General features: G+C 43.5%; 2 protein-coding genes across 3 annotated transcripts in view; one reads left to right on the plus strand and one right to left on the minus strand.

Annotated features, from left to right (window-relative positions):
- Positions 1–1,827: 1,827 nt before the first annotated feature.
- On the minus strand, positions 1,828–25,738 carry RIIAD1 (regulatory subunit of type II PKA R-subunit domain containing 1). Its single transcript, XM_069218317.1, has 4 exons — positions 25,607–25,738; positions 14,532–14,608; positions 11,064–11,110; positions 1,828–2,060 (listed from the first exon to the last, which is right to left on the minus strand). Exons 1-4 carry the CDS (start codon positions 25,688–25,690, stop codon positions 1,975–1,977), a joined length of 294 nt encoding a protein of 97 aa, XP_069074418.1. The 5' UTR covers positions 25,691–25,738; the 3' UTR covers positions 1,828–1,974.
- Positions 25,587–27,730, plus strand: part of CELF3 (CUGBP Elav-like family member 3) — a 282,700-nt gene continuing 280,556 nt past the window's right edge. Inside the window, exon 1 of one of the 2 annotated variants that reach the window (XM_069218316.1) lies at positions 25,587–25,714. The gene's annotated coding sequence lies outside the window, so the exon portion shown is untranslated. The remainder of the gene's footprint in view (positions 25,715–27,730) is intronic. The other variant, XM_069218315.1, reaches the window with a different exon arrangement.

Genomic DNA, 27,730 nt, shown 5'->3' on the forward strand with positions numbered 1-27,730 from the left:
CAGTTATGAGATCTCTTGAGATATGCAGTCTTCCGGCGGTATGATCAGGGATGTTTGGTCCATCTGAATACAGTGATCTTAAACAGAACATCCAGAAGTTTTTTCTAGAGTCCAATAGTTCTTCTTTTAAGACACGTCCCACAAGAAATATCTTCAAATTTGATAGTAAATGGTCCACAAGGTTAAAATGGTTGACTACAGGCTGGTCGGATTTCTTATTAGTTATAGCTGATTTGTGGTTCCTGAATTGTGTACAGTCATTCACTGTTTGGCCTACATATTGTTTTTTTTTACAGCTTTGCCGTTGGCACTGATCACATAAATTATGCAAATTGAGCAAAATGTGAGATGCTATCTTACTCCATAGGTCCTTCTCATACCAAAACTAGTTGCTGATGGTGTTTCTAAATGGTACACCACATGTGAATACCTTTTACAATCACAGCACTGAACCCCTGCATTTGCAACAGCTTGTGAGTTCAGCTTTCACAATAAGAGATCGTAAATCGGGAGCTCTGCAGTAAGCAATGAATGGTGGTTTGGGGGGAAGAAAAAAAAAACATTTGCAATTTTTCACAAGTGGATAGTAAGGGAAGTGTTTTCTTGGATTGTATTTCTGTAATTGGGAGCTGATGGACGATAGTCATCCACAATTGCGAGTCTGCTAGTTTTGTTTCTGCTGTTGGTTTTCCAAATACGTACTTCCCTGGGTAACTGCAAAGACTTGTCAATTTGTTACTGTACAATATGTGCAGGACCGCCTTGAATTTGTAATAATCTAGCAAGCTCGTGTAAATGTTCTTTACAAGGGTCCTCAGTGTGTGTGTGTGTGTGTGTGTATATATATATATATATATATCATACATTGACTTGAAAGTACAGACCAAATGCAATACTCATGATCTCACAATTGATGTAAAAGGTGACTTGACAAATTACATTACTTTTCTCATTATAGACATGATACCTTACCGTACAATTAATATTATAAATGACAGGACACCTGATACAGTATGTTCTCTTTGCATATGTGTTGTAATTTAAAGCTAATGTGAAGTCCTCAAATGTATTCTCATAACCATGAATTTCAGAGTTTTTTTTAAACATACATTAAGGTGTTATAACCAATTCTAGAAACAACTTCACTTTAGCTGTACTTTTTCCAGTGAATATATATGTAGCAATATATATGTAGCACATACGCAGTGCAATTTGCTTTTATGATGGATATTACGGCAACATTTAGCAGTAAGAATGAATCCCTTAGGTTCCTGCTAGATTGGCCGACATAGAAGCTTTTGTATCTGGTGGGAATGAGATAGTGAGATTTGGACTTGGATCAGTTTGCATCAAGGTACTATGCAGTTTGGAGACATAACAAAGGGTAAGGCGGTAGACTGAGCACGTGTGCAGTTGCAAATCTTGCGTTACTCCGACACAGAACAACATATGCTCTTTGGTATTGCTTTTGTAAATTTATCAAGCCATTTGGATAAAAGCAAACTACAAATTCAATAAACAAAATAAATGGAATGCATATAGTTTATCTAGAAGATCACCACCCCACACACCCACATCCACCCCCCCCCCCCTTTACAGCTTTTGCACAGTTATGAAAAACACTGATTGCTCTAATATTACATGTATACTAATTTGGGTGGCTTTACCATGGTGATGGGAGTTTGTAAAGTCAATTACTCAGTTGTTTCTGCTGTTGTCTAAGAACAATTTATTTAAAATTGTAGAAGACAAAATATTATTGTTCTGTAATTTATAACAATATAATAATTAACCCGCCATGACAAAATATTGTATTTACTATAAACAGTGCTCCTCCTTTAGCGGTTGACAGAAGGGTTGCTTATCCAACAGACCAATGCTACCGCTTGAGTATAGTGCAACGTCCGGACCGGTCCATTATTGTTGCTGACCTTTGCAGCACAGTATACGTTCAGACAGGTTGGTCAGTTTCGCTCATGGCTTGCACTGGTTTTCTTCTTCTTCGTTTTTAGCTAATTTCTCTTGAATTTTTGATGGCAGCTCCGGGTCTGTAAAATGTTCTGAAATTATTATTTACAAAAGTATTACTTTTATTTTCTCTTCCGGGTGGAGAAAAACACTGATGCATAAGAAACTATGTGTCACAAACCAAACACCAATTCCAGAAAAGAGGCAGTGTTCAAACAAACTGGTTTCTCAGGACCACTGTCCTGTTTCAAACACCTGTCAGTGTCACACAGCCACACTGGTTTTTCATGAATACTTGATTTTCACCTTTTTCCCCACGCTTCCAATTCACTTTCCTTTGCATTCTGTCTCTCATTACCAAAGTAGATCCCTGACCAAACAAATAATGGGCTTAAGCAGATGAAGATATGTTCTTTAGTTGAATGAGGCACTAAGAATGGAAAGTCTGGGGGAAAGAGGTAATCAATTGTCTTCTGAAAATTACCACATTCATTAAGAGGGGCTTCCCTTAGAAATAAATATAGACTAATTATTATTGATCATTTATATATGGCTCGCCACAACGTAAACTATCTTTCTGCATTAAATGAGGTGTTGTCAATGTTAGTGGTGCTACTTTATTAACCCTAGGAAGATAAATATTTGAACAAAGAACAATGACTGAGCTATCCGGAAAGCTTATTACATTTTTAGCGCCTGGAAGCAGACACTTTAGGTGTCTTGCATAGTTAAATAAAGGGACAAAGCATTTCGCGGATAGTTACACTGCACATTGACTTTTATGGTATAGCTTGGTTGTGATGGAGAAGTAGTTCCTCACTACACCTACAAGAGGCGGGGCTATCTCAGTAGTAGACATAGCTGCTGAAGTCCTGGAAGGGGCTTCAGATTGTAGGTTCAAGCCCTGCTCGCCGCACTACCTCATCCCCATGCTTCTGAAGGTGGCTCTTCACAGTTAACTCTTTGATGTGCTCTACACAAGGGCAGGCTAGACTCGTTGACTTTGCCAATGCTTGTTGCTGTGTTTCTCTCAGACCCTCTACGCTGTCATACCACTTTTGCCTTACTTTTATCCAGAATACAGTTTCTGTGTATTTCTAACTTTTGGTTCCTTAAACATTCTTGCTATTCGTAATGTGCTTGGAGAGCTTTTTATGTTTTAGGATGTGCTGGTGTGAGAATGGTAGTTCGCATCTCCAACCAGGCTTTACCTGATCTACGCTGGGCCTTTCTGTAACAATGGCATGTGTTAGTGAAGTTGCATTACTGCACCAAGTTAACATTTTATTGCACTTGCACAATTGTGTTTATTAAGAGCACAAGTAATTCCGAAATATTGCTTTGGGTAAAAACTAATTTTAAATGTTTTCGCCTAACTTACTTCCATTTACCCACTCGTTATCAGGATAAGATGGCATCCTCTGTACACTTCAACTTTCACCCTCTCTAGCCTTTTCTTGAAAAAACAATGGACAGTGAGGACGGTCATTGGAGTTTTGCGATTCTATGGCTGGAGTGTTTCTTAAATAATTATGAATGCGGACATTTGACCCCTAATTGCCATGCACGTTGCATAACTGTTTGTAGCTCAGATCCATAATTTAGATAACATGATTTGGTCCCCAATGCTACGTATTCGCAATAGCACCGACAACTATAAAGTTCAACATACTTGTTTGGGGGTTGTCATGATAATGAAACCTATATTTTATGCAGAGCCATCATTATTGAATTGTTTTCCATATTTCATAGTTGTTCATGAAATGTGGGCTTTTAAACCAGTGCATTTTGTAGAGAGGTAGAGAGGGAGAGGGAGAGAGGGAGAGAGGTGGAGAGGGAGAGGGAGAGAGAGAATGAATGCACTGTATTTGGCAATTTACTATCTTAGTGAAGTTATGCTTCAGCATGCTGAGCTTCATGGAGATATGTCAATGGGGAAAAAGTAAAGGAAGGAGGGTTGAAAAGTAGTGTTTTCTCATTTTAGCTCCCACAGGAAATTTTTGCTCATGTCTACAGCCTGAAACGTCGAACAGATTTTCACAAAGCTTGGCACGAGAGTAGAACTTTACTCAGAGACCGTGCTCCTCACTGAAACAAAGTTGTAGGATTTGGGAGGAGATTCAGATTTCTGCCTCGTGAATCCCCAACACTTAAAAATGATGGCTGGGGACCATCTTACCAGTCTCAGAACCACAGTCTTTAGCCAGACATTTTAGATGTGGAGGATTCGAGAGTCATGAATCTGACTCCTGATGCTGATACAAGCTTCAGGGTGTGAATCCAATTTTTTTTTTTTTTTTTTTTTTAAGTCCTGGCCAAAGGAGAAGTTGGGATAGGGGCACTGCGGCAGGCCTTGCCCAGCACGCAACCTCAACCCTCTGCACATTAGGTGCGGGTGTGGCGCAGGCCCTGTGCCTAATCCCTGCTGCATCCACAGGGATGGCGTTTAGGTGCGTCTGCGATGCAAGGAAGGTACCCGAGAGGGGGCCTGCAGACCCCTGCTCGTTTAAATGTCAGATTTCAGGGGCAACAGCCTGTGTGATATTTTTGTACTGCATTGTCCATGGGATGGCGAGAGAGCAATGCTTCCGGGCGGGTTGTTAGATTGCTAGGTCTCTGTGATGGTGTAAGAGCCTTGGGTCTGTGGCATGGTGCAAGACTGCAGGGTTGAAGGAGAGTAGGACATGTGTTTTTTAGGAATAATGTGCAGGAACTTAGACAAAAAAAAAATATATATACTCTTGCTTGAAAATTCATGAAGTGACTCACCTTCACAGAGATTCAGCCTCCTCCCAAGTACTTTTACTGTCCAGCAAAAGACAATGTCTGAGCCATATGGACAGGCACTCACTACGGCTGCCAAAGTAGGCACAGTAAATTCCGCTTCAACTTTTTCCTATTTCCCCACTTGCGAGGATCTAACTTTTTCCCCCTTAAAAGAAGGAAGATGATTTGGGAGACAGCAATTCATGTCCGGGCCTGAGTGCCACTCACACCACTTAGGGCATTAAACAGAAACCAAATCAAACTGCTTACTATTTAGATGAGGCAAGTTCCAAACAGTTACTTTCTCAAAAATTCAAATGAGTGCAAAATGTGTTCAAAAGCCTCTGTATAGTTTTTCACCCTCCCCTCGACCCAAAAAAGCCTCCTGTTTTTCACAATCCTCCATCTCTCCGGAATGTACACAGCGCCCTTTTCGTCCCTGGTGACTCGCACCGTCTGCAATCCCACCATTAGCGTTACAAAACAACAATCCTGCGGCGGGATGTACTCTGACGATTATAATGAGCAAGCAATTAATCCATTTGTATTAAATTCTGAAAGCTCCCTGGCTGGCATTGGAAATTACACCAAGTGCTGGAAGAAGGTTGGGCCCTGCTAAACAGACAACACAACATTAGGCATTTCATGACCAGCTGCCAATCACTTAGCATTGCCCAGTAGTGAGAGTAGGCGACCAGGGTGATGGTTACCTAGCATTGCCCAGCAGTGGGACAGGTGACCTGGACGATATTCACCCATCAATGCCCAGCAGTGTGAATGCATGCTCTTCAGCATATTCAGACACTGCAGCAGGGAAGCAAAGGTCTAGCCCGAGCTCAGAACACGGATAACCATAATGTAGTCCGTAGCATCAGGAATCCATTGGTCATTTATTGGTCTAGCCCATTATATTTTGGGTAGGAAGTAATATTGGTTGAGTCCTGTATATCAGTCCAGCTAATAACTATGATGCAGACCCATCTGAGTGGTGGAAAACATTGGGCGTTTACACTAAATTACAATAGCATTGAAACTTGGTTTAATGCAATATATCGGGGTGATGGCAACATGAATCTGGTAGTAGGACAAAGGGCTACTCCGTTCCTTCAAGGTAGTGGGTAACCTCTACCTCTAGTGAACTCTAGTTCATTAGAACAGATCGGCAGGTAACCTTTTTCTAGTTGACTGTATTAAAGCCATGGGCAAACTTAGTCTAGTCATTTGCATTGTAGTAGAGGGATGCCCATATCTAATCCATTAGTTCAGGGTGGTGGGTCAACTTGGTTATTTCCAGTTCACTAGGAAGGTAAATAACCTTAATTTAGTCCATTCCATTATGGCAGTGGCTTAATGTGTTCTATGAGGGTAGAGGGTATCCTTGGACTATCTCATTCTATCAGCGAAATCAGCAAACTTTGTTGAGTCTATCCCATCAGGATATGAAATACCCTTGGTCAGATTTAATACATTAGAAGGCAGCTAACCTTGGTCTGAAGATCATACAAGGCGAGAAGGTAATCAAGCTTAATCCATTAATTTAATGCAGCACATAATCCTGATCTAGCTGACTAACAGAGGGATAGGGAATTCCAATTATAGTTCATTATATCAGGATTTTATGTGGCCTTCAAGTAGTTCATTCAGGGCGACAGTTAACCTTGTATTTTTTCTATAAAATTAGGGAATTCGATAATCTTGGCCTAGACCATTTCATTAGTGCAGCACATACTTTTTTTCTACTTCATCATAAGATCATTATATCTTGGCAGTGGATAAACTTGGCTAAGTCCATACAAAGGCATTAGACAAACCTACAGTTATTCATCACATGCTGCAGCAAATAACTTCCATTTAGACCTTTGTATTTGAGCAGGGGTAACCCTAGTTCACTCTTTTATATAACTAGTGGGTGGTCAAATCCATCACTTCAAGGGAGTGAGTAATCTTAACTTAGTCCATTATACCAGAGCAGTGGAAACCCATGTCCCCTCATTTAAATCTGTCCAGTCGTTGACATTGGTCCACTCTATTAAATAAGGCCAGGGAGTATCCTCCAACTAGTGCCTTGTACCAGGTTAGTACATAGTAACTTCTACAAAGGCAGTGGGTGAACCTAGAAACCCTCACAACGTCTGGTCCAGTCAATCATACGTTTCAGTGGGCAACACTGGTCTAGTCCATTATAAGAGAGTAGTATGTATCCTTGGTGTTGTCTATTATACAATAGCATTGGGCAAACCTAGACTCGCTCATTACATGAAGAAGGCCACCACCTCCGACAAGTTCATTGTATCTGGGCAGTGGGTAACCTTGTAAACTTGACTCAGACCATTAAATAAGCACAGCCATGATCTCGTCCATCACTACAGGTGGGCTGGTTTTCTTAACCTAATTCAAAATACCAGGTTAAGAGGAAACCCTGAACTACTCCTTGTATCGGGTGAGTGGGTAGCATTCACCCATTTCAAAACTTGTGGCCATACCAAGCTTGGACCAATCAGTTGAATCAGGAAGGTGGGCAATGGCTTATGAAATGGTCTAGTCCACTCTGTAAGTACGTTAGGTAACTCTGGTGCTGTCCTTTTTATAGGCGAGCTGGTCTTCTGAGATGTTTGAAGTGGGTAACCTTGGTCTGGTCCAGTAGATCAAGGCAGTGAGCATCCTTGATCTTTTCCGTTATGAGGATGGAGGGAGACCTTGATGCAGTCACAACACTGGCAATTTTGTTAGCATTGACAGTCAATGCAAGGGTAGTGGTTTGCTTTGGTCTAGCCCATAAGTGAAGGCAGTGGATAACACTGCCCTGGAGCCCTTCATCAGGGCCACAGATAGAGCCAGCTGTGCTTATGTGATTTATGAAAGCTTGGCCAAGAACCCCTCAGCTTTGGCGCAGTGTGCTTGGTTCGCACCAATCGCAATTGATGGCAAAAGACAACTCATCTTCCAATGCTGTCAACTAGTAACCTTGGTTTACACGCTCGCACGAACAACCAAAGCTTATCCCTATGAAGCCAGGAAGACCCTTCGTCTGGAACTGATGTGCGTAGGAGCATTAAAGTGTTCAAACTTCCACCACTACTAGGGATATGTTATAGCATTTCACCAGACCTTATTGGTGCTTCTTGATCACATGCAGACATCACCACCTCGGGGGCTTAGGACCACAGCTACTGCTGAGGGACAGAGATCCGATACGCATCTGGGCATTGGACTCAGCTCAGATATTTGCCGGCTCTAGTCTAAGATAGCACCTGCATAAGGCTCCACCGACCACCTCTTTACACCCCAACACTGTGGATGAGTGAAAGACCTGGTACCGTGCCACCTTCCTGCCGTGAGCCACATAATTCTCCTCCTCCCTTGTCTCATCCATAAAGACACTAAAGAACAATATGTTTTGCTACATAGTTTGAACCTGTTTGTCGTTCTCGGTGCCTTTTATTGGGTTTGTGCAGTTTAATGATGTTTTATTGCTCGGCGCTTCAGTGCTTGTGAGCGTTGTTCTATAAATCAATGAAGAGTTCACCTGCTACTCTTGTTGCTGTACCCAGGGCGGGCGGACAGGGGCTGCAGGAAGAACATTTCGCTCCAGAAGTGTGGCAGGTCTGTCTGGCCTACATGGAGGGAGGAGGCAAGGTCGCCACGAGCCCTAATGCAAGCAACAAGTGCCTGCCCCAGGCTGGGTAGGAAGCAGGAAAAAATAAGACAAAAAAAAGGAAAAAACTAAATCAGACTTGTGGTACCTTGGGGGCCCTTACACAGCGGTCGGCACCACTTATACTGGCTAGGCCCCTGTCCACGGTGGTGGCGAACATGTAACATCCACACTCCAACTCTTTAAAGGGGATCTTATGTGGCATTTCCACCCTCTTAACGACACTAACCTGCAAGCAGAGAACTCAGTCAGCTTTTCATTTTAATCACGTTTTTGACCGGTTTTTTTCAACCAGAAAAAAAAACAAAACTTTCTGGTTTAAAAAAAAAAAAAAAAAAAAAAACACCACAGCCTGAGGCCTACTTACGTGCTCCGCTTTTTGGATGTCAGTAAAATAAAGAGCCTCTCCAGTGTTAGCTAGCCATGTTAGGGTAACAGGCTGTAGAGTCACTTAACGATTTTAAGGAATGTTTTTTTCTTTTCAGGCGATTTTTTCGGGTAAAAATAGAAGGTTGATTTTTTTTTTTGAAATGCATACTGATACAATGCTAATTAATTATGTACTGTATAAAATTTGCCAAACTTCTGCCACTTTAGCGGTGCTGCCCGATCCAGGTACTTTCAGTGTTCAATTTTCATGACTGATGCTGCAAAATTTCTTCTTGTGCAATTTCATAAAATCTGTACCTAATTTTTGCGAAATTAAAGTTCGCACAGGCTTAGTTATAATGCTCCCTTTCGGATATCAAAAATATCCGCTTTCTACAAGAACAACACTTGGTATTCTGTAACAATTTGATGTTGTGGTTGAATTTTGAATGTTGCTCCTGAACACCGAGGTGAGGCCTGTGACCATGTCCAGGGACCAGTCGGGAGGCTTTGGCTAAACTTCAACGTTGGCTGCAACAATCTATTTGAATAAATTATATATATTTAAAAAAATTATGTGAGCTGTCACTGTTTTCAAGTACGTGAATAACCTGAAAAAAAAAAAAACAGGTGCACGCACGCACACACACACACACACACACACACACTCTCTCTCTCTCTCTCTCTCTCTCTAGTTAGGACTTTTTTTTTTTTTTTTTTAAATCATAAACGGAGCATTTCTTGTTTTGCCAATAGCTTTGGCACCTCTTGATGAATCTTCACAAATTTTTCAAAACTTATACTTTGGTCAATTCAGCTGCTACCTAGAAAGTTTGGAGAGGGGTGATCTGTCAAGCAAGGGCCGAGAAAAGGTGGGGGGGGGGGGGGGGCCCAAAATACTTTTTCCCCATTCTGTATCTATGGGAGTTTTCAAAACTTTGAACACGACTACAGCCCGAACCGCTGAACGGAACGCTTTTTGTGTGTGTGTATGTGTGTATATATATATAAATATATATATATATAAATATATATAAAAGCAAGGCCCTGATTGGCTGGCCGTAACCTGACAGAAAAATTGCAGCGCCATTTTCTTTTGTCACATCGGCTCAAGGGTGGGAAATGATCAGAGAAAAAAAAAAAAAAAAACACAAGTGTCAGGACAGAGGTATTCTGACCCCATAGGACACATTGAGGGGTCTATTACATTGCCCAATTATTATTTTTTACCCGATTTACGGATCCATGGCTGAATCCAAGGTTCCGCAAATCCACAGGTGGATCCGTAGATCAAGACAAAAAAAGGAAAAAAAAATTAAAATAATAATAATTCACCCACTGCATCCAAGCTCATGCTGCACAAGGCCAACAGGGGTGCGCAGTTTGGGTTTGGGTGCATGCTGGAGGGTTGGCCATCGGGCATGGCCATAAGCCAGGCCTGGCGGTCAACCAACGGCCGTGCGCAGCACAGGTTTGGGCGGTTATAGGGGTTGGCTGCACAGGCCTGGCCGCAGGCAATGCCCTGCAGCCAACTCCTGCTGCGCACAGCCTTTGACCGTGTGCAACCTGGGGTTGCGTTGTTATAAGGTTGGGTGCAGGGCGTTGCCGCAGGCCCTGCAATGGGGGCTGGATTAACATATAGAGATGAACATTTCTTTATGTTAAAAAAAATAGAAATTCTTTGGAAAAAAAACAAAGGTTACAGGAACGTTATAGTTAGGTTCACATTTTAAACATACAAAACCATAGAAATTCACCTGTTATAGTTAGCGTTATCTCAACTATAACTCGCGCCTCCGCCATGCACGGTTATATGATCAATAATTTTACTGCAGATTTTAGTTATATTATCACTTTTGTTATCAAAGATGTCATGAGTGCCGTAACTTGCCACAAATTATAGTTACTTGCGATAACTAACTATAACAGGTGAATTTCTATGGTTTTGTACATTTAAAATGTGAGCCTAATTACACCGGCCCTGTAACCTCTGTTTTTTTTAAATATATATATCGAGGTTGTATACAACCAACGCCTAGATAAGCATTGTTTTTAATTTTCTAGGGAGTGAACAAGGTCTACACCTGAGACAAAGGCCTCATCAGCATGGACTGGGGGGGAGGAAGACAGATGAGGAGGTAATGACCTGGAGTGAGGTGTCACTGTGTCCCCATGGCAAGAACCAAATGAGATTGGAGAAAGAGTGATGGCACCGTGCACAAGGAAGGCCTAAACCAGGCACAATGGGTGAAAAAAAAAACACAAAATTATTAAATCATTTTTTAAAATAAATAGTAAATCTGACCTGCGGCAAATTCTCGGACATTTTCCGGCCTTTTCAGCATCACTTCCCTAGGATTAAGAGGAGTGTTAGCACACGGAGTGAGTAAATATAAACACAGCGTTTGAACAGACATAAATGGACAGTATTAAAACAAGTAGCCGATATACGTGGCATGAACAGAGCGTTTAGCCAGACACAAACACACTTTACAGCCAGAGTTCCAACCAGACTCCTCTCCACCAAATGGGGTCACTTTTCCATCCCGGACTTTCATTTTACAAATCATAGTGGTCCTAAGGGTACGTAGTCTACAAATCCCAGAATGCACTGGTGTGGTAAATGGAAGTCTAGGACTGGAGATGGTGTTGTCACGAATCTTACACTAACGCTGTTTTCCTCCCCAAGGCCCACTCTAGCTTCAAAGCACTACGTCGTGAACATCTTATGGTCTCCTGAAATGACCGGTAAATGTCAGGAGAAAATAGTGTTGATTTGAGCGGAATTTGTGCTTAGACCCGGTGTTTTCCCCAACATATTCCTCCAGGTATAGGATGAAGGAAACTGCACGTCACAAACAGAGCAGTAATGCGAAAGCGTGCACCTTGAACATACGGGTAGAGAGGCCACATGTTATGCCCCATTCTGGCCTGAAAACGCGGTACCTGCATCTAACCATGTCGGTTTCAAGGACCACAAAACCCTGTGGGACTCAGTATACGGCGGTTCGTAGCACAAGCAAACCCAACCAAACCCTCCATAAAAACAAATCAGAATTCTAGATCCAAATCGAAGCGCACTATATAAGAATCAGACACACTGTATAATCAGACAACCTGTATAAGCAGACACTAACACCTCGCACATGCAGACACTAACACCCTAAACACAGTATAATTAAACAGCCAAGTAATCACACCGAAACCCAAACTGCATAAGCACATGATAACACACTACATAGACAGGAGCCACTGCTAGAGCAGAAAAATACACTGTATAAGCAGACAACTGTAAAATCAGACATTGTACAAGCAGACAACAGGACAATCAAACGCACACTTTATAGGAAGAATTTAACACACATTAACTAACACTCTGCGTAAGCAGACAGAAACACCCTAAACACAGTAGAACTAGACAGCCATGTAATCACACCAAAACACTGCATAGACAGGTCCAATAGTAGAATAGAGAAACACACAGAATAAGCAGACAACTTTAAAATCAGACATGGTATAGACAGACAACTGTACAAAAAACGCAGACTTAATAAGCAGATGTTAAGACAAAGTATAAACAGACAACTGTACAATCAGATACCGTATAAGCAGAAGCAAACGATGTTTAACCAGGCAAGCACACTGTCTAAACAAGTAAGAAATAGCAACAAACATTTTGTAGGCCGGAAACGGTATAATAAGACAAAAAACTGTGTATAAGCCACTGTACTAAGCAGACCAGACTCTAAGCAGACGGCTATATAATCAGATACAACTGCAGCTATAGACGTAAACACACAACATATCAACAGAAGTAAACACTTTGTACAGGTCATCGACTATAAAAAATCAGACAAATAAACACTGTATACGCAGATGTTTGCACACTGCATAAGCAGATACAGGCATTGTATAGGCAGGGGTAACACACTGAATAAGTAGAGATAAATACACAATATAAGAAGAGGAAACAATGCATAAGCAGATGTATAATTGCAATATAAAGAAAGGTTAATGGGCACCTTATATGGTCATTTACACCCAGTGTAAATTGCTGGTTCAAGAACCAGCCACAGCAAATAACACCTGCATCAGTAGCGGGTGTGATGTTGTGTCAAATTTAATTATTTGTTTAAATAAATGGGGAGTTTCTGACTTAGAATATTTTTTGGTCCTTTGCAAGTCTTATTGGAATTTTTCAAACGTGCAAAATGCGAGTGAGAGGGGTTTGCAGAGCTCCTGATAAGCGCCATTGTTGTAACTGGTGAAAATTCAGTTTACGTCTATTTCAGCAGTTCCTGGCGGGTCATAATGCCCCGATTAATAGGTGACAGGAATATGCAAAGACATATCAAACAAGCATTGGGAAAGCCAGTAAGTCTCGCCGCTATAAAGTGAGTGCTAAGCTATTGATTTTGCCAATGCTTTTTGTAAAGCACTGCTAAGAAAAAAAAGTAACATTTTAAAAACTTTTCAAAATACTAGATAAAACAACAAATACAAATTTTAAAGTATCTTGAATCTGTACATTGCATTAAAAATTTACAATCTTTAGGAAGGGCATAAATTAATTTTTAAATTGTTTTAACCCTGGAAACTACGAGCAGAATTTAAAAAGAGTAAGAAAGTGCCAAGGCTTAAAGGAAAATACTTCCCAAGGCCTTATTCACTCTCCACAGCACTCAGTGTGGGGCTGACATTTCAGCCAGTCTGACATAGCCACACGGGCCAGCTTGAGAGGTCCACTGTGTGGGGTGTGTGTTTTTTTTTTATTTTATTTTTAATTCCGTCACAGCCCACAGGACCGAAAATGGCCCACACACTTCCCCATTCAAGCTGGCCCATCTAGCAATGCCAGACTGCAAGAAAGGCCAGTCCAACACTGAAAGCACTTGGAAGTGAAACAGATGCCAAATGCTAGAGCCATTTGGTCCCAGCAGCAGCCCAGGGAGCAGCTTTATGGGCATCCAGGGGAATATGCATCTTCTTTCCTGCCAATTGGCAGCACAGTGAGTGCAGCAGCCGGCATCTTCCCAGCGCCATAAGTATTTCCTATGTTTGCCACAGCCTGGCCTTTCACGTAACATGTGAAAAGTAGGAGACAAAAGAAAAGCAAGTCCATAAAATCTACTCTTTAATCAAACTCTAGCAAAAATATACATGTTGCTGTGCCTTTACGGAGGAGTTGTGCTGTGTGGCGAGTAACATGACCGCAAGGGGTGGGTATGGGATGGTGAAAGCCGCACGTGGGAGTAAAGACCAAGAAAACACTGCACTCCCATGAAGTGCTGAATGACAAAGAAAAAAAATAGTAGTAACCTGAATGTGAGCAGTGGAAAGATACAAATCATCCAGTCTTAAGGATGGTAAAGAAGCAATGCTCTAGGGTATAAACTAAAACGGGAGAGGAAGGAAAATCATCCAATAGGAAGCAATCAAATAAGAGTGACAAGAAATCCAACCAATGGTAAGCCAACTACTTTAAGTTTTTGGTATGGCCCACAATAGATTTCTCAACAATATACAGCGAAAAGTTGTCTGTATGCAAGGCCCAAAAACACGTTTTGAGCAGGATCATTGACTGAGCTGAACAATGAGTATTTTCTCAGGGAAAAATGAGGGGCTGTTGCTCAAAACTTAAGCTACCTTAGGGTCAACTGATAGCTCAAACAATCTGAATATCTTTATATTTTAGTGCCGGTTCGGACCTCCATCTAAATTATGCAAGAGCCAGTGACCATGCCCAGTTGTATAGTTCGAAGATCCACCTTACCTGAGAAATCCAGCCAGCAACAGTGGCAGCTCCTTGTGGGACCGCAGATATATCTCATTGGCGATGCGAGTCTTGATCTAAACGCAAAAAAAGATCATCAGTTAGCAGTGGCCATGGGAAAAGAGCCTTGACATTTTGGGAAGCACCTCGAGGTTGGTAAGTCAATACCTCATTATTTGTTAATCGAAAATATTGGATGCGGAGAAGCAATGGCTCCTCCATAAAGGTCGGGACCAACCTAAGCATAATGTCAGCATACTGCTGGTCATTGACGATATATTGGGGGAATAGTTGAGAATCTCTCTTAAAAGACCAGGGCTTCACTTTTTACAATGCATGATAAGTTCTTCAATGCAATAGTGGGTGAGCACCTAAAGTGTCCTCTACAAAGGCGAGGGCTCGTCTATTCACAATACTCGACTACTTCCGGTGCTTACCTATTCACAATACCCGAGTATTTCTTCATTGATTGTATTTTGTGGGTGAACAGGCAAGGCCACCGGTAGAAAGACCGTGGCACACATGTTCACAGTACTGAAGTACTAGTTGATGTTAGTGGGTGAACAAATGAGAATACTTACAAAGGCCAAGATTCTAGCACTTGTTCACTAAAAAGATAAGTGGGTGAACATACAATGTTGGTTCTAGGACAGCATGGGATTGTCTGTTTGCAATACCTCATGACATCATTACAGATATTGGGGTAAATAGAAAAGGACACCTCTATGAAGGCGAAGATTCGCATATTTGAAATCTCTGGGTACATATTTATTTATAATAATAGGTGAACAGATGGCGATACTAGTGGGTAGATATATCCTCAAGGAAGGCCAGGCCTTGTCTACCTGCATATATGAATAAATCTGCATTGCTGTTATAAATGGGTGAACAGAAGAGCCAATTGACAGATGAAGTGCCCCTCACATGCTTAATGATTTATTTTATTTACATATAAATTCATAATATGTTGTTGGGTGGGCTCAGGAAGGACCCACATATGGATGCAAGATGTTAGCAATCCTGGATCATTCCATGTTTAGACCAATAGTCAACCATACAAAGCACAGTCAAGGAAAAGTAGAAGTCAATGTAACATGATTAATTTCTACCAATTGATCAAATCTAAAATACACAATGTATTCAGTACTTGGAGAATTGCGAGGTCCTCGGCCTCGGAGGAATCATCTGAGTCAAATCTAGTATTAGCGGTGGGTGCTTTATTTGGTGAGCTATGGGACAGGTGATGTTCAAGTCAGGAAGAAGGAAGAAAGAGCTAGGGACTGATTTAGTCTTGAAATTGCTCCACTAACTTTACGTGCGCAGAGACAACATGACTCCCCAAAAGGTGTGAACAGTAATGGCAAGGAGGGGGTTATGTCAGTTGTTGTGACTCCAGTACTGGACTATGGAGAACATCTGTATTGCTAACAGTTCTCTTTTTGTTATAGTTTTCAAATCTTTCTCTTTCTCCATTTTCTGGGTCAAAGACTCATGATGAAAAAGATGAGTCCCCGTCCACAAATATTGACGTAGGCTCCCACCCACCCCCTGCAAACACCAGCACAAATTAAGCACTGCATCCTCTCAAAGGCAGCCCCCTCCCCCCTTCCCATTCTCCCTATAATCCAGTATGCCTTTACAATGAGCCACTTCCCTGGGCTCCTAACCTTTTCTGAAATAAGCTGCCTCTCCACACCAGGCCCAACGTTAAGGAAAAAAATATCCCTGGGAAGCGAAGGGGCGGGAACGGGTCTCCAGTGCATCACTGGCTCTTCTGTGCAGGAAGTGTGCTAATTACTAGGCAGTCCCTCAGGCCTGGCCTGAAATCCCCCGCTTACACCTCAGCTGTCTGCTTCAGGTGAAGAGAAATGTAAGTGGGTGAATCTTCAGGGACTGAAATTACATATTTATGTAAGTCAGTTTGATAAGCGGCGGGAGGGGGGGGGGGAAGATTAATGGCCTCCACTTGCGTTGGCGACGCTTCTGCTCTAGTTTCAGTAGCTCAGTAATAAGGGAGACTCCATGCCGGAGTATGAATGAAGTAGTGTGTGGAAGAGCGGCATTGTTGTGTAATAACTTTACGCATACGATGAGATAACATCAATAAAAACCTGCAATCAAATGGTACAACAGCTAAATGGTTCTACCCACCTTCTGCAGTAATCTGCATATAGCCTGTAGACAGGGCCACTGGAATTATGCGGCAGGGGAGGGTCAAATTATGCGGCAAGAAAATGCAAATTATGCAGCAATTATTTTGTCATTTTAACATTCATTAACACTGTCTGGGCATTGGTGGCACGTCATTAGTGCCATTTCAACACTCAAATACAGCAATAAGATACAGGAAGGTGGCGAGTAAACCGTTCTAAAGGGCCTTCTACTGAGCGGCAACAAGTGTTGCTACGTTTTTTGTAACTTTTGAACTGTTTGAGCTTGAAACCATTTTTTTGTTAAAATCTGCAGATTATGCATCAGATGATGAATTACATGGCAAATGCAGAAAATATATAATTATGCCAAAAATGCTGCAGCCCCACGGTCGCATAATTCCAACAGCCCTGCCTGTAGGCTTGGCAGATTTGAAACCTGGCACCCGACTCAGACGTTCATCTTTCCGATGTTGTACAATGCACTTGTAGAAACTGAATGCCTTAGGGAACACCTACTGTTCTGGCACAGACAGTTCAGTTTGTGACATGCATTGTATATATGGACAAGATTATTACTTATCTATGCAAGCCTACAGTTCATTTGTTTCAACAAACAATGATGGACTGTTACAGCCGCGCATGCTCTGTCATTCATGATGCATTTTTACTGCCAATGGAGCATAACTGCGCTATGTGGGATAATCGCGTAGTTCTGGTTAACAAGAGTCGTGCAAAATTACGCTAGTTTTATTTCGCCTAGGCCTGTCTGTTAAGAGAATATAGCCAGGTCCTATGGCGTAATTTAAAGCTTGATAGTAATGAAAAATACTCCAAAAAATAGCAGATGTCCTGGGCATGAACTTCATTCAGGCAGTTTTTGTCCTACTTTCTATACAACAATAAGTGTCAGACATTAGATCCTAAGCTTTGCATCACTCTAGTTTCCCTCAGTTTTCAGAATTTTTGAATTTATATGATGCCAACTAAATACAGCCTGGAGATGGGGCTGTCATTTTTTATTGAAATTCAGATGGGAAATTCTAGAGTTTGCTGGCTGGAGAGTGATCATACTTTCCCTATGTGCTGACCACCTTGTCTTTGTGTGAGACTGAGCAGCTTTAAGACCAAGTCCATCCATCAGCTCCTGGACGCTGATGTAGATTAGTGTCCTGAATACTTACGGGTAATCGTCACTACGCTATTCTATTCTTCCGTGTCACAGTCCTTACCTGAGGTGGTCCCACCTCTGAGACAGAAAAATTCAGTTTAAATGATGAGGAGTTAGAGGATGGTTTAGAGCAGTGGTTCCCCACCTTTTGACCTCTGTGGACCCCCACTTTATTACTGGAACCTGGGGACCCCCTGTTGAGTCATTACTGAAAGTTGGGGACTTAATCTGTTAATGTTATTTAATTTTCTAAGCAGTCACGGACCCCCTGAGGAGGCTTCGCGGACCCCTAGAGGTCTCCGGACCACAGTTTGGGAACCACTGGTTTAGAGGATGGAGCAGACGGTTCCAGCCCTTTCTAAAATACCCTAATAGAACATATCCCAGAATCCCTCCGGGCGAGAGCAAGCGCAAGCCCCTGTCCTTAAAGTGAGAACATGGGCAACCACAAGAAACAAACCATTAACAAGTAGACACTAAGCCCATCAGACAATGGGTGAAGCACGTGCAAGGAAGAGGCACAACTTGGGCAACGCACCAAAGAATCAACAACTCAGGAGCCACCAAAACCAAGTGAAATCATCATGCCTCACAAAGACCTACAGCACAACAAACCAACATGCAAGTCCGGGTACACTAGAGACCCCAGGAGAGAGCAAGCACACCAAGTCAAGTGTCACGGTCTGTAGCCGAGATGGTATTCGGCTGGGAGGAGTAGAAGCAGTGCCTAATTTTGCCAGTACCAACTACGAGCTGTAGCTTTCAGGTCTCTAATAGGGGTGGAGGCAAGTGAGAGAGCTGTGTGAACGTAGCCGTCAGACCGTTTTTCAAAGTCAAGGTGGAGGTAATGATAGGTGGAAGTTATACAATTATGAAGGATGAAGGAGTCGTGACTCCTGAACTTTTGCATCAAAGACTGATGGATAGGGTGACCACATTTTCAAAATCAAAATCAAACACCAGGACAGCCACAGTTATAAAAAGAGGACTGAATATTGCCCCCTGACTAATGACGCTTGGCCGAAAGACAGATCTGGCTCTACCACCGTTAGAGGCCCCACGATTAGCAATAGCCATGAATCACAGTTCCAAACACTATTGATTCACTACAATTATAGTTATGGGGTTTCCTGTATTTTGGTCGGACAGCTGTTCCGCTTTTGACCTGGAGTTGTTCTTGGAAAAGTTTTTTTGTACCAGGGTACGTCCTATTGCAACCAATGCTTACAGATGTCCTGTCCGCAGATGGGGACCACAGCGCATAGTGGGTGGGTCCAACAAAAATTTCACAAACCCTTATTATTATATGCTATCACACCCTAGTCACCAGTGGTAAATACCTATTAACAACATGGAATGTACAGGGCTTGGGCACACTATGGAACTGTTATAGGGTCTTATCCCAGTTGCACTGCCATGGAGCCCAAATTGTATTCTTGCAGGAAACCCACCTCATTGAGGAGGAAGGGAGTAAACTTAAATGTAAATGGCAGGGCTAGCTATAGGACCCCACCTACTCAGCATATGCAGGGGTGTGGCAATATGGCTGAGGCCAAAGGTACCATTTCGGTTAGATGAAGCCCAGATCGACCTGCTCAGAGGTAGGCTAGATGGTGCCCCACTAGCGTTAGGGTCTATGTACTCCTGCAATCTAGAACAACTGGCATTCCTGGTAGAACTCTTGCAATGGCTGGCCGACTGAGTAGGCATACTCTGGATTTTAGGTAGGGACTTTAACACAGCCATTGACCTGGAGGTATATAGCTCCCACCCTGATACTGAGCACCCCAACAGCTTGTAGCACCAGAGCACTAGAGATATGGGTGAGGGACTGCCCCCTTGCAGACTATTGTTGAAGGAGGAATGCCAAGATTAAAGAATACTCCTTTTACTCACCCCTTCGCAGGCTGTATCTCAGACTCAGCTGCATCCCATGCCAAATGTGTGGGGAAAATTATTTCTGACCATAACCTCTTAGGAGGTGGGGATAAACTACGATGAATCCCAATCCCGTTTCCGACTTGGAAACTTCAGCCTTCTTGGCTTGAACACCCTGTCACTAGGGACACACTACAAGATGCCACAGTAGATTACATTTGTGATAATGACTGAACAGCCTCCTCACCCCTGGTAGAATGAGAGGCTTTCAAGGTGATCATCCGAGGGGCCTACCTACATGCTTCTATGGGAGCCTGTAGTTTACTTTATGCTGAAATGAAGAAAGTGGAGGGCTCACTGTTAGACCTCGAGCATACACATGCATTGGGTCAGGCAGACCAAGAGCAATTGCATGATGCTACAGGTAGGCATACCCATCTCATGGGAAAGGCTCCGATGCCTAGATCATAATGCATATGCTGAGTGAATTAATTTAGAAGGCAACAGAGCGAGGTGGCTGCTAGCCTAGCAAGTTAAACCTCCATAAACGCATTCTTTTGTGCCATCTACCTTAGACTACACAGATAGGGAAGTAACTACACAAGAAGAAATTAACAACATTTCGGAAATATTATGCAGTTTTATTCGGACAATAGTACCTCAGATGAAGGAGTGTTGGGCTTGTTCTAGGAAGAAATTAGCTTTCCTGGTGTGCCCAGGATATAGCGGAGGGTCTGTCTGCCCCAATAACGGAGCAGGAAATCTGTGAGGCTATCTTTAAGTTGCCTAAAAGCAAAATGCGGTGATTGAATGGGTTGCCCATAGAACCTTATGCCACCGTCGAATCAGTGCTGGTGCCCGCGCTCCTGCAACTGTATGAGACCTAAGAACTTGGGCCACCTACCTACTACAACGAATTAAGCTACTGTAACATCCACCCTTAAAGTAGGACAGTCCTTAATGGCATTATCCTCCTATTGCCATGTCTCGATCTTGAAAACAGAATACAAGATCCTCAGTAAAAATCTGGCGATAGATTTTTCTAGTCCTGCCCATGCTGATCCGTAGCGATCAGAATGCTTTTATCCCAGGAGGGAACCCCTGTCTGAAAACACCAGGAAATTCTATCAAGTGATAGACAAAGCCTGAGCAGAGTGCCCAAGACCGGCCTGTCTCTTTTTGGATCTTGACAGGCCTCCAATACCCTCCAGGGGCCTTACCTCTTTAATGTCCTTGTCCCCCATATGTTGCGATCGATCCGGCTCTTATACAAGATATCAATAGCCAGTGCAAAATCTAATAGTCACATTTCCATATCATACACCATAGCCATAGGAATGACAGGGTTGCCCTCTAACCACCTTATGTTTGCCTTCTCTATCCAACCTCTGGCTATGAATTTCCGATATCACAGCCAGACCTGGGGTATACCTATCTCGGGCACTACACTCGCAGTCTCATTGTAAACAGATGATATGTTCGTTCATGTCTGTGACATGACAGCAAATCTCATCTCAAACTAGACTAACCTCTTGGATTGCCATACCTTCTTGGCCATGAAGGTCAACCATAATAAATCTCACGTTTTTTCACTGGTGTGTACCTTGCCACAACAAATTATGCAACTTGGTGAACTGCCCTTGCAGTGGACCCCCACCACATTTCGATACCTGGGAATTAATATTTACAACACACACACACAGGTCTACTAGATGGTAAACTGGGGAGGGTTACAGGTTGCTGTACCCAAGTAATCTTCTGTACCTCATTGCCATTTAGGCTTCAAGCTGTACAGCAATATCAAAAGATTATCATGCTCCTGCAACTTCTTTATAATTTTGCAAACCTGCCTATCGCCAAACCAAAAAGTGTACTTTCGCCAGCTCAATACCCTGCTGATTTACCTCATTTTGGGTATGAGTAGGATAAGTCTAGAAAAGTTGAGACTTCCACCTGACATTGGTGACCGCAGCTCCAATGGGTGGCATGCTGGATAGCTAGGCATCTCTTACATGAGATGGAGCTTGAAACCACCTGGATTCGAGATGGTGTATTATGTAAACCAGTGGTTCCCAACCTTCTGTGGACCCCCACTTTATCATTACTGGAACCCAGGGACCCCCACTGAATCATTATTGGAATCAGGGGAACCCCCCCCCCTCTGAGTCATTACTGAAATTCAGGATGTAATCTGATATTATTCAATTTTCTCAGCAGTCACCGACCCCCTTGAGGAGGCTTTGCGGACCCCCAGGGGTCCCCGCACCACAGCTTGGGAACCACTGATTTAAACTACTGTTCCCGTACTCAACGCTGACTGAGGAGGTACCCGTCCTTGTGCACAGTGCTCTAGGCCTCTATAGGTGGGGCTTTACCTATACCTGCACCACAAGGCCATCTGTGCCAGCCATGGTGCTTTGTGGTCTCCCCACTGCACCTGGCACTCCAATAGACCAAGCTAATACAGTGGGAGAGGGCAGGGCTGAACACACTTGGGGACCTCTATCAGAAACGGATGCTCCTGCACTTTCAGTCACTGCATGATACACAATCTACAGATAGGCCTATTTTTACAATATGGTAGAATCAGAAGTTCTATATGGTAGCTTTGAAGTGTCATCCAGCTGAACCACTCACAAATGCACTACTACAAACTCTACACACCTAAGGGCATGGCCACTGGCTAATGTTTTGGATATTTGAGTAAACACAGGAGCATACAGACATCTCCCTACAATCTCTCAGAGTGCTGGGAGGCTATCTCCATCTGCGCCTATAATGACAGGGAATGGTGACCGGCATTGAAGTCTCCAAAAACGCCTGCTTCAAGTTCATACACCTCAACAGTCTGCATAAAGCCCATCTCATTCTGCAGAAGACTCAACGCTTATACTCAGGGGCAGGTGCCATCACTCCATGCAGGCTTCTACCATTCAATCAATCAGTCAGTCATTTGTAGAGAGCACACTATCATCCCTAGGGGTATCTGGGTGCTGCATCTGTGTTGAAAAGACAGATCTTCAGTTGCCTCCTGAAGACTGCTAGGGAAGGTGACGTTCGGAGGGGGCTGTCATTCCAGGCTTTGGCGGCAATGAAGATAAAAGCACCGCCTCCACTGCGGGTGCAATGGATGCGCGGGTCGTGTGCGAGGGCGAGTGAAGAAGAGCGCAGGTGTGTCAAGGGAAGATGGAACTTCAGCCTGTGATTAACGTAGAACGGTCCCAGTTTGTGGAGGGCTTTGAAGGCATGCGTGAGTGTCTTGAACTGGCATTGTTTCTGAACAGGGGCCAGTGGAGTTTTCTGAGGTGAGGAGTGATGTGAGTCCACTTGGGGAGGTCCAGGATGAGTCCGGCTGCTGTGTTCTGTATTGTCTGGAGTCTTCTGAGGAGCTGGGAGGGGATACCGGTGTACAGAGCGTTGCCATATGCGAGGGCCCAGAACTTAGGTAGTTTTGGAATACAGTGCAGACTGCACTCTCTGGAATCCACAGGAAACCCAAGATTGCCACCATGGAAGACTGCTTGCTAGACATACCACAGATCCCCTTAGGCAAAGGTCACAATAATAAACACAGACCTTCTATTATTATTATTAGCTATGTGTAGTACAACAATGTGCTGGAAGTTTAAGAGCCCCCCCAGTGGAGATGCTTGAAAGGCAGATGTGTTTTTCTGAGCAGAAGTGGAAAGTAAGGCCTTCCATAAAAAGGAGAGGGATGGACTTCAATAGCGGCTGATTGCATCTCTATGAGATGACTTGGTAAAAGGCCTGAAACAACAAGGGGATGAAGATGAAAGACCCATATGAACTCCAAACTTGAACTCCACATGATCTTGGTGATCCCTCACGGGTAGCTAACCCCGTTTACACCAATGAGAGATGCTCCTACACTACACAGCACCCTCTCTCACTGGCTTAGACAGACCTCCCTTCCCCACATCTTCCGATATCTTGATTGGAAGTATGAGGAGACTGTACACCTCTCCGTTGCTTCGCTGCCAGAAAATACATGTATTAGACAGGGGACCACTATGTAAATACCACAGGCTCCTTCACCACAGCATTCTAGGTTAGGTTGGATGGTTGGGGACAGTTTTGATTGTTGTACGTTACACAAATTTAACCTATGCAAACAGTTTGGTGCAAATGGCATGTGTATATTTATAGAGTGTTAGGCTACCAATAAATACCCATGGATAGGTAACAGTATACCGACACTCATCGCTGTTAATATCCACCTCAAAAGGTATACTTATAAAACAATAAACATTCTTAAAACAATATATATATATATTATTTATTTTCTTCACTGAAAAAATAAAACGTTAAAGTAGCGTTAGAGTTAGGTGATCTTGGTTTTAAATTAAATAATGCCACTTCCTGCAGCCCAGTGCTGTGGTGATGAATTCCAGTGGAAGCCTGCTGGTGATCCAGGCCACAGGTAACGTACTCCCAAGATGCTGACTCACTGTTCATGAAATCCTGCATGTTTCATGAATGAGGTGAAGGAGAACAACAAAACATGTAAACTTCTGTCCCTGGTTTGTTGAGAGGACTGGTGTAAACATGAGACTGCACAATAATGGGGCAAGTATTTATGTGAAAAAAAGGTTTTGGGGTGTTGAGGCAGTCCTTTCAAAATCAGGACTGTCTTGGCAAATCTGGGACGTCTGGTCACCCCACTGATAAAGTTAGCTCTCAAGGGACATCTAGGACAGACACTTTGAGAAGGCTAAAGGAAAATATGGTGGCCATATATAAATGACGAGGTGGTGCGATGGGTGAAGGTTTTGTAAAGTGGGTGGCTGAGAAGGAGTAGATGGCATAGTTAAATATTTAATAGACCTGGTTGCCTCTTGGATACATTTGCGGGGGTTATGGTCAGTGTACTCAAAAGGTGGTTGGAGGTGGAGTAGAAAGGGGAGAAAGAAAAAAGGTATGAAAACTGTGATAAAGGGACGAAAAAAAAAAAAAAACCTACAATAGCGAGGTGAAAAGGCAGGAAATGTAGGCTGGTGGAAGAAAGAGGAATGTGGGGAAATCAAAAGGGCAAGGCTTAATTCGAGCTTGTTGTTTCCAGTGCCGAGCACCAGCACTTATTTTTCTGCCTCACGCATTTAGTCCGAGCGAAAGATATATAGGACAAACGGAGGAAGAGAGAAACGAAAATGCTTCACAATGGGGGAAAGCTGCAGGAGTGAGCTGAAGGGGCAGGGAGTGGCTTTAAATAGATTGAAGAGGCCCGAGATGGCTTCAGTATTCCGTGTTCGCACATGTAATTGCCTTCACCCGTGTGTTTCAGAGGAGAGCTCTGGGCACCGGCACGTTACTATTTACAAATTAAGCACTGAAAAATGGGACACGTTATTTATTCCACAACGCCAGCATTCGACAGACTCTGAAGAACATCTTCGTGCCCTGTACATCAGGCCCGGGCAAGGGGGCCAGCTCGACCGTGGAGCGGCTTCAAGCGCCGGTAGAGAAATATAAACGAAAGGACGCTGGTCTCCCTGCATCGCCTTAACTATAAATAACAATGTCCATTTCTGCCGCTGCTTGTATTGACAAGTAAATGCTTTGCCATTTTACGGGCACCCTTCGGTAAACAAATAACAGATGCGCTAAATAAATAATTCAACCAGGTACTCGATTCCAATTCGCCTCTCACTACGTTTCCGTCCGCCGGCGTAAAAAAAAAAAAAGTTATTCCCCCTCGAATCCCGCCTCTTCTAAGTTCCCACAGGCTGCTTTTCTCGTCAGTCACTCGTCTCCGCGTTCCTGTTGGCTAACGGCGGAGATGATGCCTTTTCCTATGCACGCTACTCTCGCGCAGGCCAGGGTGGTCCCTCCGCCGTTACTCCTCCCGGGAAGCTCACCTTGAAGTCGCGGAGCCTCTCCAGCTGCTCGGGGCTCAGGGCCCCGGGGTCGCTGGGCTCCAGCGCTGGCTCCGTGTCCGCCATGTCAGCTGCGGCGTCAGAGAGGAGGTAAGGGAAGGCCGCGACGCCCTCACGTCGCTATGGTAACCGGTCAGTCACGTGACTAAAGGCAGCGACGCTGACGTCTTTGGGGAGTTTGACTGCCTTGGTCCCATAGAAGTGTCCACGTGGTGACTGGTCTTCAGGGCCACTGGAATTATGCGGCAGGAAAGGGACAATTTATCCGGCAGGGGTGACTAAATCATGCGGCTTTGCTGCAAGATAACACGCGTAATGTTGCACAGACGTATAATTCCAGTGGCCCAGTTTATCGCCTCCTGAGATTTGCAGCTTTATAAACAGAGGGTTTAAGATAAACCAAGGTGAAAACTAAGCGGCACTGCGTGGTGTACACTGGGTTCAGGTGATTTTGATTAGGGCTTTAACCTGGGTTGCAAAAAGTGAAGGGCCTCTCCTAGAGGCGTGGCCTGTGCAATTAAGCGATTATTTTAAACCAGTAAATTGCATTTCTGTGATCACTGTAGCGTGCCACCTGACCAGGTTTTTGGTGCAAGGTTAAGCAAAACACGAACTATAAACAGTAACTAAATTGCTGACGTTGATTTCCTTAGCATTTTTTAAATTAATTGCCCTTGAAATCGAAAAGTGTTGTCTGTCAATTTAAGGAGATTATTATAAGGCCCAATAGAGACCTGTTTCAGTCTCCGTTTTTAAATTAGTAATGGGTCTGAGACCCAGAAGGGCACTGACCACTTGAAGCCCTGACCTAGAAACTTGCAGGTTACTAGTTGGACGCCCTGTTGATGAGGACGCAGAATTCTTGGTCTAGATTTTTGTTTGTTGCACTGACATGCTAATTTCCACCTTTCACAAAGAAAAGTACTGGCTATGTATGTTAATCTTTTAATATTTTACAAAGGCTCATACACAATTCTTAAACAGAACTTCACGTGATATCATCTGTATTCTTTCTGCCTATGTTTTCTTTATTTATCGGTCAGGTGGCATTAAGGCAGCAGTATAACACATTTTAAAAATGTTTTCTTCTTACATTTACTGTTTAAAGTATGTGCTGATAAGGGGCGAAAATAATAGCTGTAGGAGATTCTCCAAATGTTTGCACCAGCAGGGAAATCAGATGACCTGCTAGGCCATTATAAAAGCAGCCAAGTGACAGCCCAGGCCAGTGCCTCGCTAAATCTGATGTGGAGAACTGGCTGCCAAGAACCAGTTTGCCCCCACATTCTCAGGCCTGTAGCACTGGTTGCCAAGAGCCAGTCTGCCATATAGTCTCAGTCCTGTAGCACTGGTTGCATAGAACCAGATTTCCCCTCAGTGTCTGGACTGTATTATTTGTTTACCAGAGTTAATCTGCCTTGCCATCTAAGGCTTGGAGCAGTAGCTGCCAGGGCCATGCTACCCTACAGTCTCAGGTCTTGAGCACTGGCTATCCACAGCTAGTTTGCCTTGCAAGCCCATGCCCAGAGCCCTGGCAGACTGAGCCCATGGTCATTCTGCCCTAGCTGCAATCTCAAACCTAAAACACTTCCAGCTCTGTGTTAGTTTGCCCTGCGAATATACTTTTCCTAGGAAATGGCTTCTCCCTCAAACCTTCATGCTGTTGTCCCTTCAGTCACACCATGCTTAGACCAGGGCATGCTCAGTATATGGTCCACCATCTCTCACATCCTTCAACTCTAGGTTCTCCAGGTTATTATATTGATTAAGCAAGGGCAGCAGGATCGGCCTTCTCATGTGTTACTGCTATTTATGACAAACTACAAACCACTGTTACACGCTGATGCTGTCCCAGGGCTTATCTCCCCCATTTCGACAGGCCACTTTGCAGCCCCTGCAAATTTATTTCCAAGATCACTTTTTACCCCGATGCTAACAACCCCCCCCCCCCCCCCCCCCCCCACCGTACAACTTACCTATTGCAGATCTAGAATCAAAGTGCACCATCACAGCAACTGTGACTCTACCCCTCAGCATCTCTCTCCTAACAGGTGTATTCATTAGTATGGCTCTACTTGTGCTGATCCTTCCACTTCAGGCTATCAA

The sequence above is a fragment of the Pleurodeles waltl genome, chromosome 12, assembly GCF_031143425.1.
Source record: "Pleurodeles waltl isolate 20211129_DDA chromosome 12, aPleWal1.hap1.20221129, whole genome shotgun sequence".
NCBI lineage: Eukaryota > Metazoa > Chordata > Amphibia > Caudata > Salamandridae > Pleurodeles > Pleurodeles waltl.

Excerpts from the sequence above, each read along its gene's own strand:
- RIIAD1 (XM_069218317.1), bottom strand. The coding sequence starts at position 25,690 with ATGGCGGACACGGAGCCAGCGCTGGAGCCCAGCGACCCCGGGGCCCTG. Across the intron at positions 14,609-25,606 it reads AGAGGCTCCGCGACTTCAAG|ATCAAGACTCGCATCGCCAA; the intron begins GTGAGCTTCCCG and ends TTTTGCGTTTAG. Across the intron at positions 11,111-14,531 it reads TTGCTGGCTGGATTTCTCAG|GGAAGTGATGCTGAAAAGGC; the intron begins GTAAGGTGGATC and ends TCTTAATCCTAG.